Source organism: Corylus avellana, chromosome 2 (assembly GCF_965113065.1).
Source record: "Corylus avellana chromosome 2, dhCorAvel1.hap1.2, whole genome shotgun sequence".
Taxonomy (NCBI): domain Eukaryota; kingdom Viridiplantae; phylum Streptophyta; class Magnoliopsida; order Fagales; family Betulaceae; genus Corylus; species Corylus avellana.
In genome coordinates this window covers 33,446,828-33,460,262 of record NC_142491.1, presented here as the reverse complement: position 1 = coordinate 33,460,262, position 13,435 = coordinate 33,446,828, and the positions used below count along the sequence as shown (strand labels likewise).

At 32.9% G+C, this 13,435-nt stretch overlaps 1 protein-coding gene across 1 annotated transcript; it reads left to right on the top strand.

Moving 5' to 3' along the window:
• Positions 1-11,633: 11,633 nt before the first annotated feature.
• Positions 11,634-13,435, top strand: LOC148587667 (endochitinase EP3-like). Its single transcript, XM_088513345.1, has 2 exons — positions 11,634-12,077; positions 12,889-13,435. The coding sequence occupies exons 1-2, from the start codon at positions 11,669-11,671 to the stop codon at positions 13,293-13,295; spliced, it is 816 nt and encodes a 271-aa protein (XP_088369471.1). The 5' UTR covers positions 11,634-11,668; the 3' UTR covers positions 13,296-13,435.

The window sequence follows — 13,435 nt, the reverse complement described above, 5'->3', positions numbered from 1 at the left end:
GAATTTATGTTTCTTGCTTTCATTATATTTTTCGTTTTGTTTTGCTAAGGAACTAGAAAAATGTAAGTTTGGGGGTGTATGATAAGTGCGAAATATTGCATACTTGGACCCCTTTATTTACATTAGTTAATCCTTTAGCTGTGTCATTATTTAATATTTTGTGTTAGTTTTGTGTTTTTAGTGTTTTGTAGGTCATTAAAGAAAGACTACAGCTTTAAAGGGAAAAATGTAAAGTTTGGAAGAAAGCATACTTTTAGAACACCTAGATAATGTGGTTAAGTTTAACTAAATCCAAGAAAAAGGTTAAATCAGATTAAAAATTGGATAAAAGATCATATTAGATAAGATTTCGGATTGGATTCAAATTCATATTCTGTACATGTCTCAGTATTTTGACCATAACTTTCCACTCAAGTATTGTATTGAAGTGATTCAAGTGGCATTGGAAAGATAACGCAAAATAATACAATTTGTTATGAAATAGGATTTTCCTAATTCAGAAGGTTACTATGCCAAAATTGCCCCACAATAAAAGGCCACGACAAATCCTATTCTGATTTCAGACTTCTATTTTGACTGGGAGTTAGACCTTCGAATTATCTAGGTTTAATAGGGCTTCTAGGACTTCCTAAGCCTATAAATAGACTTCTTTGCATTCAAATAAAGATAGAGAATTCCAGAGAGTAAAATTCTACAGTTTTTCTCTTTCTAGTTTAGGTTTTCTTTAAATTTAGGTTTTATTTTTATGCGGAGCTAAATTCCCAACTGAGGTTGGGGATGAAGCCTCACCAATGAAGAACACCAATACTTTCATGTAAGTCTTTATTTATCTAATTTTATTAGGTTTAATATTTCAATTGTTTTACTTCTTTTCAATGTGTGGAGTGATTATTGGATATCTTTTGTGATTCAATGATACATTTGATGATTTAAGATAATTTAACATAATTGATTGCTTGATTTTATTTGCCTAAATAATTGGATATCTCTTGTGATTTGTGCAATGAATGGATACATGGGATAGTTTTGATTAATTGTTTGAAGCATAGTAAAACATATCTATGATTTTAATTGTGAGAACTTCAGATTAATATTGATAAACATAGAAATATGTTGTTATGATTCGGTGAGTGTGAATTCCCAAACCTTAGTATTTTATCTATTAGTTTATTTTAATTAGTTTATGTTTGTCTTTTAATTTTTAAAACCAAAATTCAAGACCTTTTTGGAACTATGTTAGGATTTAATTAGTTTAGATTTAAATTGCTCTTTCAAAAAATACAATTCTCTATGGGTTCGACCTTGCACTTGCAATCCATTAAACTATAATCGATTCGTGCACTTGCGAGTTAAATAAATTTGCACAACAAGTTTTTGGCGCCATTTCCGGGGAATTATTCAATTTTTGAAACCAATTTATTTCTAAATTAGTTTTATTCTTCTACTAGTTATAATTAGGATTTTATTTTTCTGCAATTTCTTTTGTTTTATTCGTGTTACTAATAAAAAAAAAAAAAAAAAAAAAAAGGATTTTTCTTGTTTTTTTGTTTTGTTTGGTTTGTTTTACAGTCTACCGCAACACCTTCCGCAAATTAGCGCGATCGAGCGCATTCACAGCAAAGGCAGCAGTTTCGTAAATCTTTGTCAAAAATTTATTTTTGGTCCTTTTTGTGAGTTTTTTAAATTTTAGTTTTAATTATTTTATTTTATTTTATTTGTGTTAGTTTTTTTTTTTTTTTTAGTTTATTTTATTTTTTTTTTATAAAAATGGTTAATGTTTTATGTGGGATATTTGCATGCTAAAAAGTGAGTGGGAAGCATGAATTTTCATTTTAATGATTTTAATGCCTCTCCTAGTTATAGGACACCAGCCCCTACCAACTACCCTCAAAATTTTTACCCACATAAACCATGTTCATATTGTTTCAATCCTTATTATGAAGAAAACAATTGTCCAGATCTACGAGCTGAGCTCAACGACTTATGGGACAAATTAGACCAAATCAGAGCATCTAGATCTAACTTTTCATATGAACAAATGAACACCAGTTTCTCCAGCCTGGGTTTAATTCAAATTTCAATTGTTATAACCCGGACTGGAGTAACCAATCTGATTTCTTATGATCAGCTAGTGCTATAGGAAATTATGCTCACCAATTTGATGAATTGCTCCATTCAAAATATCCACAATTCGATCATCAAGCTCAACCTCCTGTTTATCAGTCTACCACTCAAGTGCCACAGCCTGCACCACAGTCATCACTGGAAGACATGATGAAAGTATTCATGCAATCAATGGATAAGAACATACAAGATATGAAAAATACTACCATGAGAAATTCCCAAGATATACAAGTGCTAAAAGGTTTCACCAATCAAGCCATACATGAGATGAGGAATTCCAACATGGCTAACAACAGAGACATAGAAGAACTTAAGCAGGCCATGATCAAGATAGAAGAACAGATCGGTCATCTAGTTGTTGACTTAAACAGAATGAGGAAGAAGAGCTTCAAAGTCAGCTAATGGCTGAAAGGCACTGATTGATGAGGATGATTCTGAAAATTCTTATCATGAGCATGCCCAAGTCACCATCACACTTGAGAGTGAGGAAATTGTGGATAACAAAGAAGAGGAAGAGAAAAATGAGCAAGTTGAGTACCCTGAGCAAATTGAGCACTGATAAGCGTCGAATGTTGCACATTCAAGCCCCTTAATTTGCATATGTTAATTTCTTAGCATTGTTATTTGTTTGATTTTGTTTTGTTTTTGTGTTTTCAGGTGTTTAGTAAAGATACAAGAAAATCATTGATTTTGGGCTTAAAATGCATTTCAAGTACTATACTGTAGCAATTTACTGTAGCGGGTACTGTAGCATGTTACTGTAGCTACAGTGCGATCGAACGCACACGCACGACAGAGACAAAAAAGAGTCCAAAATTGAGAAGGAAAGTTTTTCTAGGTCTCCCAATCCGACTATGAGACTGAAATACGATTTTTCTTGGATTCTTAGGGCTTTTAGGGTTCTCCTAATCCCTATAAATAGGTCTCTAAGCATTGAGAAAAAAGACACACCGCTTTCTAGAGTAAAAATTTAGTAAAATTGTCTTTGGAGCCTAAAAGATCATGAGCAGCTAAACTCCTTCGTGGGATGTTGATGTAACCCTATCCAAGCACAATAGTTTGACTGTATTTAATTTCTAGATTTTCAATTTATGCATGTTGATTGTATAACTATAAGGATTGCTACAATTGATTTCTGTTCTTCATATTAAATGCAATTGTTCTTAAATTCCAAAATCAATATTTGTGAAATTCTTCTCTTGTCTTAGAAAGTATTTTACTTTTATTGATCTCAAATCATTCTTGTTTTCTGTGATTATGAGGATGATGGTTATACAATGGGTTTAATTGACATATAATCAATAGGATTTGATAGGCCATGCCTAGGGAAGACGGATTGTACTATACCTTAGTTTAATATAATTTAGGTAGACAGTCCGTGTTAACCGAAGATGGGTTACACTTATTCATTGATTGTATGTATCCTATTAAAGAATTTAATAATTTATACCTAGGGAAGACGGGTTGTACCGTATCATAGTGGTTATGTGGACGATCCGTGTCAACCGAAGATAGATTATGCTTATTCTTTAATAAGGTAGTTTCTTGTTTATTTATAACATGCATATAATGAATTTATGGGATTAATTATGATTAACCATTGTTGTGCGGATAGAGGTGAAGTCAATACCCTATACTCTCTCTCTTATTTTAAATCACTTTTATTTTCATGCACTTTAGTTTTAAAGAAAATCAAATCAAATATCTTTTTAATTAAGTTAATTTTAATCTTTCGAATTTGATAATAAAACCCCTACAGTCCTTGAAGTTCGACACCCTCAATATAGCCCTATTCTACAGGATTCGTACTATTGCGAGTGGTTATTTTTATTATTGATATTTTTGGACACAAAAATACCACATCAAGTACGATGAGAACAGTGAGCCACCAATAGATCCTAATTAGCCTAGTGACATGGAAGTGAGTATTGAAGCTCTTGCTTGCATCACTGTCCCTCTTGAGACATATCAAGAGCCCAAAGCTTCATCGCCTGAATATCTCAAAGAGCCATCTTATGTCAAGATACTCAAAGACTTGTGCACACGTGCACACAAGCACACAAATTTAGGAACCACTTTCCTAAGAAAATCCTTCGAAGCAAGTAATTCTACATAAGATGGTGAAATATCCTTCCTGAGGGGTATGAAGTTTTGAAGAAGAAGGGGTGGAAAGGATTTGTTGGACATCCACATGATAAGGGGAAGCGCTGTAAAGTTTTCTTTTCCAGTTTATTTTCTGCACTTCACTCCACAAATTCTTTCTTTCATTTTTCATTACATGTTATTTTTATTTATTTTTGTTTCTAACAACAATTAATCTTTTGATTTTTGTTTCTATAAAAAAAAAATTTTGCTGTTAGTTTTTGTTGACAGGTGTTTTGGTGTTTGAGTTTGGAGGATGCCCTACCCCTTTTTCACACCTTGAGATTTTTTTACTTCCGGTAATGTATTTCTATAGTTCACATTAAGGGTAATGTGTAATTCAAGTTTGGGGGTATGGAAAAACACTTTGTCTATTTATTTTTGTTCTTATTTGTTTATTTTTATTTGTCATTTTGTGTTAAAAAATTTGAAAAATAAATAAATAAAAAATTGTGCTATGTTGTTGTCAAGTTTGAGTTAAACTGTAACTGTGATTTGCATTTCATTAGTTTGCTTAAAGAGTTGAACATCATCATTATGTCATTAAGAGTCTGAGTCCTTTGACTTATTTTTGGGTAAAAGAGATTTTACTTGTTTTGAGATAAATTTTTATAAGCACATTAACATGTTTTCTGTGAGGTATGATGTTTGAGCTTAAGCTGGTTCTCTTTGAGATTTGTTGGATGACCTATTGATGAATAACCATTAGCTTGCAAGATATATATATATATATATATATATATATAAGAAGAAAAAAAGAGAAGGAAAAAGAAAGAAAAATCATGTTGAGTTTTCCACTGAGTAACCATACATCTTGCCTCAATAAGCATTAAGTGTTCACGTCAAAAGGTATGAAGTTCAGTGTTGATTTATGATATGGCTAATTTGACTTCATAGCCTTTTTGACTAAAGTTAATAAGCCCTTAGGGATGTTCTACATCTAGTGCCCTAAAGCCACCTGGCTTGAGAGTCATTGGCCTAACACTTGTTACATGGGTCAATTAGAAAGTTTAAGGGAGTTAGTTAGAGCCTATTAAAAAAAAAAAAAAAAAATGCATATCTTGCCTTTGTTGTTTCATTTGATAAAGATTTTTACAAATTTTATGAAACTTGTCTTGAGTTTAAGCTGAAAGCTTCATGATTGTATGTAAATTAAAGTTTACACTTTTCAGAACATATGAGGTCTAAATCGTCCATTTATGAGTAAAGTGATTTTGGATTTCCTTTTGACTGTGATGATGGTGTTTGTCTTTTTAATCTTGTTCATTAATAAGATTAAAAAGAAACAGACTGTTGGCGAAGTAAGAAACAGACTGTTGTTGTTCGATCTAGCACCGAGGCAGAATATCGTGCTCTAGCTGACACTACCGCGAAGCTTCTTTGGTTGCGATGGCTGTTACAGGATATGGGTGTCTTTCTTTCTTCTGCTACTCCTCTATACTGTGACAACAAGAGTGCCATTCAGATTGCTCATAATGATGTTTTTCATGAACGGACAAAACATATTGAGATTGATTGTCATTTTGTTCGTCATCATCTTCTTTAGGGCTCACTACAGCTTCATTTTGTCACGTCCCGTGATCAGCTCATAGACATCTTTACAAAGTCACATCCTCCAAGGCGTTTTCGTGATCTTGTGTCCAACCTCAAGTTGGTCTCTCGTACTCCACCTTGAGTTTGTAGGGGGCTATTAGATAATATTATGTTATTGTTATTTACTTTCTTTGGTATTCTAAGTCTACTAGGTTTACCTTTCTTTATTCTACTAAGTCTATATTATTAGCCTATATATAGGCCCCTTTTGTACATTATACTGTGTGATTCAATATACAACCTTATTCTCAACACATATAAATCTGGGCCACTTTGCCCCCTTTTACTGTTTAGAGATTGGATGTGTTGGAAATAATTTTGGATGGTGCACAAATTCTCGTTGATATAAAATAATTACAATATGAAAATTAACAATAAAATAAATAAAATACATGAGAAAAAAGTAGTAAAGTATGGAAAGATCTCACAATGCTATAGAATCACGCAAAAACATTGTCCTTAAAGGTTGATTCGTGTCTTCCGGAGTGTATAACTCGGTGCGATCAGATCTTTTGACACGCAACCTCCCAGGATTATACTATAGCGTCTACCTTCGTTAAGGACGCACTTCCAATAATGAAAACTAGTAGAACAACCCTTTGATCTTCTTGATAAAAAACCGCAAAGAGAAAATAGAAATTGAATATAATAGAATTCTATGCAACTGGTCTTCTAAAATAGGACAAAACTCTTTTATAAAAAAAATGAGTTTGCTTTTCTTTCTTTCTTGTTGCAAACTCACTCTTCCATAGGATTGGGGATGTTTTCTTTCTTTATATAATGTCCAAATGGTCATAACATGCACCAAAAAACGGTAAAACATTTGTTAATAATTAAAGGGTCAAATTACAATAAAACTTGTTAAAGACGGTAAAAATCAATTAAAACTAATTTTTATTTAATAACTTATAACCAAGTAATAAATACAAACGGTCATAAAAGTTATATCTCATAACCAAATAATAAATACAAACGGTTATAAAAGTTATATCTCATAACCAAGTAATAAATACAAACGGTTATAAACCAAAATGGTTAAAGATGATTTCTATTTCTCATAAAAACTCGGGAAGATATTATCAAATGATAAAACATTTTCAAATGATCGAGAAAAAAAAAAAAAAAAAAAAAAAAAGGGAATGTTTGTAACAAATATTACAACAGGATGTATGTTCTTTTCCCCCATATCTGCTGTATGTCTATTTGATAGTTACTGCTCAGATGATTGTGTATATCTACGTTTGAATTGTTGCAGTGACATGGTGATTCGGGATTGACTTGCCTTGGCCTTCATCTGCATTGTAGGACCTTTTGACCTTTCATTGATCCTTTTTGTGTGCATTTATCTTTAGGTTTGTAGCGTCCGCTCGACAATTAGCAAAAGCCTTGGAAGTGCCATTGGTAAATGATTTAGGATATACAAAGAGATATGTTCGATGCCTTCAAGTAATCCTTATTTTTCTTGACGTGCTATTTAGCATTATTCAGTGTTATTCCTTTTAAGTATTAAAAAGTTGAATGTTCTGTGTATTTTCTGCATTTAAGAGCTGCAGAGCATCTTTCCCATACAAAAAAAGAAAAAATGCGATTTAGGAATTAGAGATATATGCTTGAAGTCACTTCAACTTCTATTCAGGAACAGTATATCTTTTTTGCTTTGAGTACTGCTGTATTTAGAGTATGGGCAGGGTACTTTCTATGATGTAGGATAATATTCATTTTCCTGATACATATCTTTGTCCACCAGTCTTATCTCCAATTTGGATTTGTCCATTGGCATGTGATATTATCTTCTTCCCAGCGTAATTTTTAATTCTTGTAGTGAAATCCTCCTTCCTCCATTGCCTTCTGGATAAAAATTGCTGTTTTAAAATTGATTTTTCCAAAAGATTCTTTGTTTGACACATTGCCAATACTTCCTTTCTCCTTTCTTTTCATGCTTTTTTTTTTTTTTTTTTTTTTTCATATTTTGGTAACTGTTGTTATGGATCTCTGTCGGAATCAATGTGGTAAATTTCTGTTACGCGTGGCACTTTTGAGTTGAAGTCATCTTCATTTGTGACACTACGTAGAAAACTTTTGCTTTAATCTTGAAATGAGCCATTCTATCATAAATTACATGTTTTTATTCAATTGTCAAGATACGAAAGATGGATTATGAATCTTAAAATAATTGACAATATCATGATTCACTGAAGCATAAATGATTCATCATAACAAGCAAAATGATTCAGGGTTTCTGTTCAATTCCTTATATTTTTAATAGGTATCGGTTGTAAAATTGCTAATAACTTTTATATTTGGTATATAACTTTTATATTCCTTCTTTATGTATTGTCTTTCTAACTCTTAGTTTTGTGGTGTATATATTAGGTACAAGAATTATAACTTTCTATTCTTTTATGGATGTCTTACAGTTTGTCAATAAGAAATGAAATGCGAACCTTCATTTTCTTTTTCTGCTTTATTCACCTACCATCTACGGGTGTTTTGGTAGTACTTTCTGAAGCATTACAAATTCCTCAGACATCATTTGGATCACATACTTTATCTACTGAAATTGCTCGTCTCTGTTTTAGTTCTTGACAGAAAGATTTTCCTTTTAGTATGATTAATGATGTCTATATATCTTTGCAGCCTCATTCTCCTGATAATCGGGCTTTAGCAAGAGAATGCAAAGATGTGAAAATTGATAGAGTATATATCGGATCTTGTACAGGAGAAAAAACAGAGGACTTTATGGCTACAGCCAAAGTTTTCCTAGCTTCAGTAAGAAACCATATATGTTTGTTGTATATGTTGGACAATTCTTTTGCTCCTAATTAAGTATAATGTTCTTTTTTAATCTATCTATTTTTTTTTTTTTTTTTTTTATTGCTTTCTAGGGTTGAGTTGTTGGAAATTCTGATTGCTAGTGGCTGACTTGGTTGGTCTTTATCCATTTGTTATGAATCATGAGAAAAATTACTAACCCTCTGCCTTAAATGAGTAGTATAATATAATTCATGAGCATCAGGGATCTATTTTGCTCACGAAATTAACAAGTATCTTAATTTCTTCTTGATAGCAACATGCCTTATTTGCATATTTTGTTATTGTATAGCATTTTATTTGACCTTCAGCATTATTTACTTTATAGAGCAATCAAATTGAGATTTAGGTATGCTATTGTGTTTTGTTCATTAAGGAATTTTTATACTCCGATAGCATTATTAATTACGCTTCTTTTTAGAGCTTGTTATTTTATTGTAATTTATTTGGTTGTAGCGCCATTTTTTGTGCTTGCTAATATTATTTACCCCTATTTGGGGGATCAGTGTGTTCCACGAACATTAATATTTTGATTTCCCATAATTTATATATAATAAAAGCTTCTTCTTCTTTTTTTTTTTCTTTTTTTTTTTAATTTGCTCAAATCATTAGCAAATATATATATATATATATTTTGGTTTTTAAATTTTTTGAATTTTTTAAAAATTCTATTATTTTTAATTTTTTTTTTAAAAAATTCTCATATCATTAGCAGCGAATCTAGGTCGCCACTATTGATTTTTTAATATATTTTTTTAATTTTCTCTTATCAATAGCGGCGACAATAGGTCGCCGCTATTGATCTTTTTAATTTTCTTATTTCAATAGGTCGCCGCTAATGACCCCTCATTAGTGGCGACCACGGCCCTATTTTTGCGGCAACAAAATGTTATTAGCGGCTATTGATGCACAGTTTTCTGTATGATGACGTGGCACACCTGACAAGCTTGATTCAACCAACACACGAATAATTTGAACTGCACAGGAAAAAATAAAGAAGGATTGAAGTGACCGGGGGTGAGCCGACGTAAGCACTCCGATGCCCAAGTCAAAATGAGAGAGAAAAATGATATTGTCAACAACTACAGAGCTCAGATAATGAGAGTTGTGATTACCTTTACTTTGATAATATGACTTGTATTTATAGGCACAGAGAGGATTTGATTTCCCATACATTCATGAATCTTATCCCTTGATATCAGCTAAACAAACATTTGAATGTAGAATCATGTTTGTTAGTTGTTCCGTGATTCTAATGTCCTGAGATTAGGGGACCGAGTGGGACTTGGTCGCCTTTGTGACCTTAGATGCTAACTGGCGTATCTTCAATGATATGTAGAGGATTTGGATTATAACTAGATATGGTACCTTAATAAATAACAAGATTACTTATTTATTAATAGCAATATCTTTTAGGATATCGGAGTTATTCCCTTTACCAAGACCTGTATGTCCTGAGTTAGTCTCGGACTTTACGGTCTCGACTTAGTGGGTCTCGGATTTAATAGTCTCGGATTTGAGAGGCTCGGCTCACTAGGTCTCGGATGGGAGTCTCGAACTCATGAGTTTTGGGTCCAAGTCTTGAGCTTTCTCAGATTGGGCCTGAAGACTGCTAAATACTTAAATGGGTTGATCCATAACCCAACAGCGGCAACCCTAAAAGTTGCCGCTATTTAGCATTAGTGGCCGATTACTTGCGGCCCCTTGTCGCCGCTATTTGTAAATAGCGGCTACTTTTACCTCATTAACGATGACTTTGGGTCGCCGCTAAAGACTATTTTTTTTTTGTAGTATCAACTTTGAAAAATGATTTACAGTTTTTTAAAAATGAAAACCTTTTTTCGAAAATTAAAGAGGTTTTTTCGGTCGGATTGAAAATATTTTCGATTGACTATTATTTTTATCGCACCAAACACTCAAAAATACAAAAAATACAAAAAAAAAAAAAAAAAAACATTTTTCAAATTCATTTTACGCCAAACAAATATAGCGTTAATGATATATTTTTTTTCTTTTAGGGGACTTGTTTCTTAAGAGGTCCCGAAGACGATCACCTAACTCACCAAGAGTCAAGAGATGTAGCCGGCACTGCATTAACGTTGTTGGACCGGAGTTTTGTTAACGTGTTTTTGGACTAACATTAATGTTGACAAATGACAAGAATGCATAGCTTTGCCTTTTCCTTAGCAAGAATTAATGCAAAGCTTTTATACGGAAATTACCGTCCACATGGGTCTGTTGAAGAATGATGGATATCGAAATAAAAATATATATGCAGCGAACACAAGACAGAGACCGCCAAACTAACGTTTGAAAATTATATTAGAAAGTCAAATTGTAAGAACAAGACCAGTACTATACACGCTCTCTAGAAGCCATGAAGAAATGTAGTGTGGGGTTCGTTTTCTCACCATATGTTCCATTTTGAAATATTTAAATTTTTTGTATTGAAAATTGAAAAAATTTTGTTTTTGTAATATTTTTTTATTTGAATAATAATAAAAATTAAATAATGTGACATAAAAAGTGAAAAAAAAAAAAAAAAAAATTTATGTTGATTTTTTTAGAAAAATGACAAAATAGTTTGCCAAACACCTTTTTAACAAAAAAAAAAAAAAAAAAAAGAACAAACGATTAACAAATAATTCGACACTCGAAAATATTTTGACTTACGTCGCATCACAATTTAAAGGTAAGGAACACGGTCTGAATTAAGGAAGGAACTCAGTATGCAGCGAATGGAGACTACCAAATAATTAACGTTCGAAAATTATATATATGACCAAATGCACATGTAAACAAACACCCAATTCAATTCTCCCATATACTAAAACGTCAAATTGGAACACCGTCAAGACGCGTACTAGACACGCCCTCTAGGTGTTGAAATAGTCCAAGCTATGTTGCATTATAAATATCCGATGCGTGCTCAACTTTCTTTTTCATCACACAATCATCTTCTTCATTCATTCACTGTTCGCAGCAACAATATCCCAAGATGGCTGCACTTTGCGTGAAACAAAATCTTCTAACAGTTGTTGCAGTCGCATTAATCTTAGCAGGATATGTGAAGGCTCAAAATTGTGGATGTGCTGCAAACGAATGCTGCAGCCAATATGGGTACTGTGGCACCACCAGTGAATACTGCGGCCAGGGGTGCAAAGAAGGCCCTTGTACTACTACACCTTCAAGTGGTGTTTCCGTGGGTGATATTGTGACGGATGATTTCTTTAACGGGATACTTAATCAGGCCAGTGGATCAGATTGTGCAGGGAAGAGCTTCTACACCAGGGCTGCATTCCTTGATGCTCTTAATTCCTACACTCAGTTTGGCACAACTGGGACTGCTGATGATTCTAAGCGCGAGATTGCAGCTTTCTTCGCCCATGTCACCCATGAGACTGGATGTAAGATCTTACTCCCTCTCTCTATATATAACTTATTCAATTCTGCATGTTTTCACTTCATGAAATTATTCTTCATGCACCCAAAACATTCGAATATCTTACAAGTAATACTGTTTAGTAGAGACTCTTCTATGACTTTTATACAACTACATGGGATTACGTGTCAGCCCTTATTTTTTTCTTTTTTTTTTTTTTTTTTTTACAAATAGTGCTGATCGAATGATTGATTTTCACTGTTACGTCATTCTAGCTGTATTACAGTCATATAACAATTTACGAAATAGCATTACTCCTATCTAATATGATAGTAATGTTGTTTAATAGATTGTTATACAATTGTCATACAACTTAATGTTATAGAACTGAAAATCAACTTTTGAATAATCACTAAAAAAACAGAAAGAACAAAAGACTTTTTGTAGTGCGATGTCATATGAGTTGTTAGGCTAAACAGCATTACTAATCTCTTATTCGTTGATGTCACTTTAAACGAAATTAGATTGCATCTCTAATTCATAATAATATACCTTATTTCATAACAACTAACAAAGAAATGAGGTTATTTCCTTATGATCAGAGAAACATATAAACTATATCACTGCATAGGCGATTAATTGTTTACATATTGTTGCAGCACAACATATATAATCTAACATATATGATTTATTTAATTGGAATGAAAACGTTTATGTACATAAATTATAACCAAGTTATATATTTGCAAAAGATTTTAATGGGATGTGCATCTGTAGCTATATATTACACTGTAAAAAGAAGCACATATTGAAGCAAATTGTTTGTGTTTGGGCAGCTCTCTGCCACATAGAAGAGACAGATGGTGCTTCCCAGGACTACTGTGAGGAGAGTAACACACAGTATCCATGCAACCCAGACAAAAAATACTTTGGTCGTGGACCACTTCAGCTAACCTGGAATTACAACTATGGAGCAGCCGGAAATAGCATTGGGTTCGACGGATTAAACGCTCCTGAAACAGTGGCCACAGATGTCGTTGTTTCGTTTAAGACAGCCTTGTGGTTTTGGATGAACAATGTTCACTCGGTTCTAAGCCAAGGATTTGGGGCAACAACTCGGGCGATTAATGGTGCAGTTGAATGTGATGGTAAAAAGCCTGATCTTGTCCAAGCTCGTATCAACTATTACAATCAATACTGTAGCCAATTGGGTGTTGCTCCCGGTGATAATCTCAGTTGCTAGGATTCTTAACCTCTCTTTAATTTCTTGGATACAAAGAAATAAAGAATGTCAAATAAATTAGGTGAATGAGAACTATCTCTTCTTGTATTGCCCATAAGTCTTTGTGGGCATTTGATGGCCTCATAAATAAAGGAAATAAA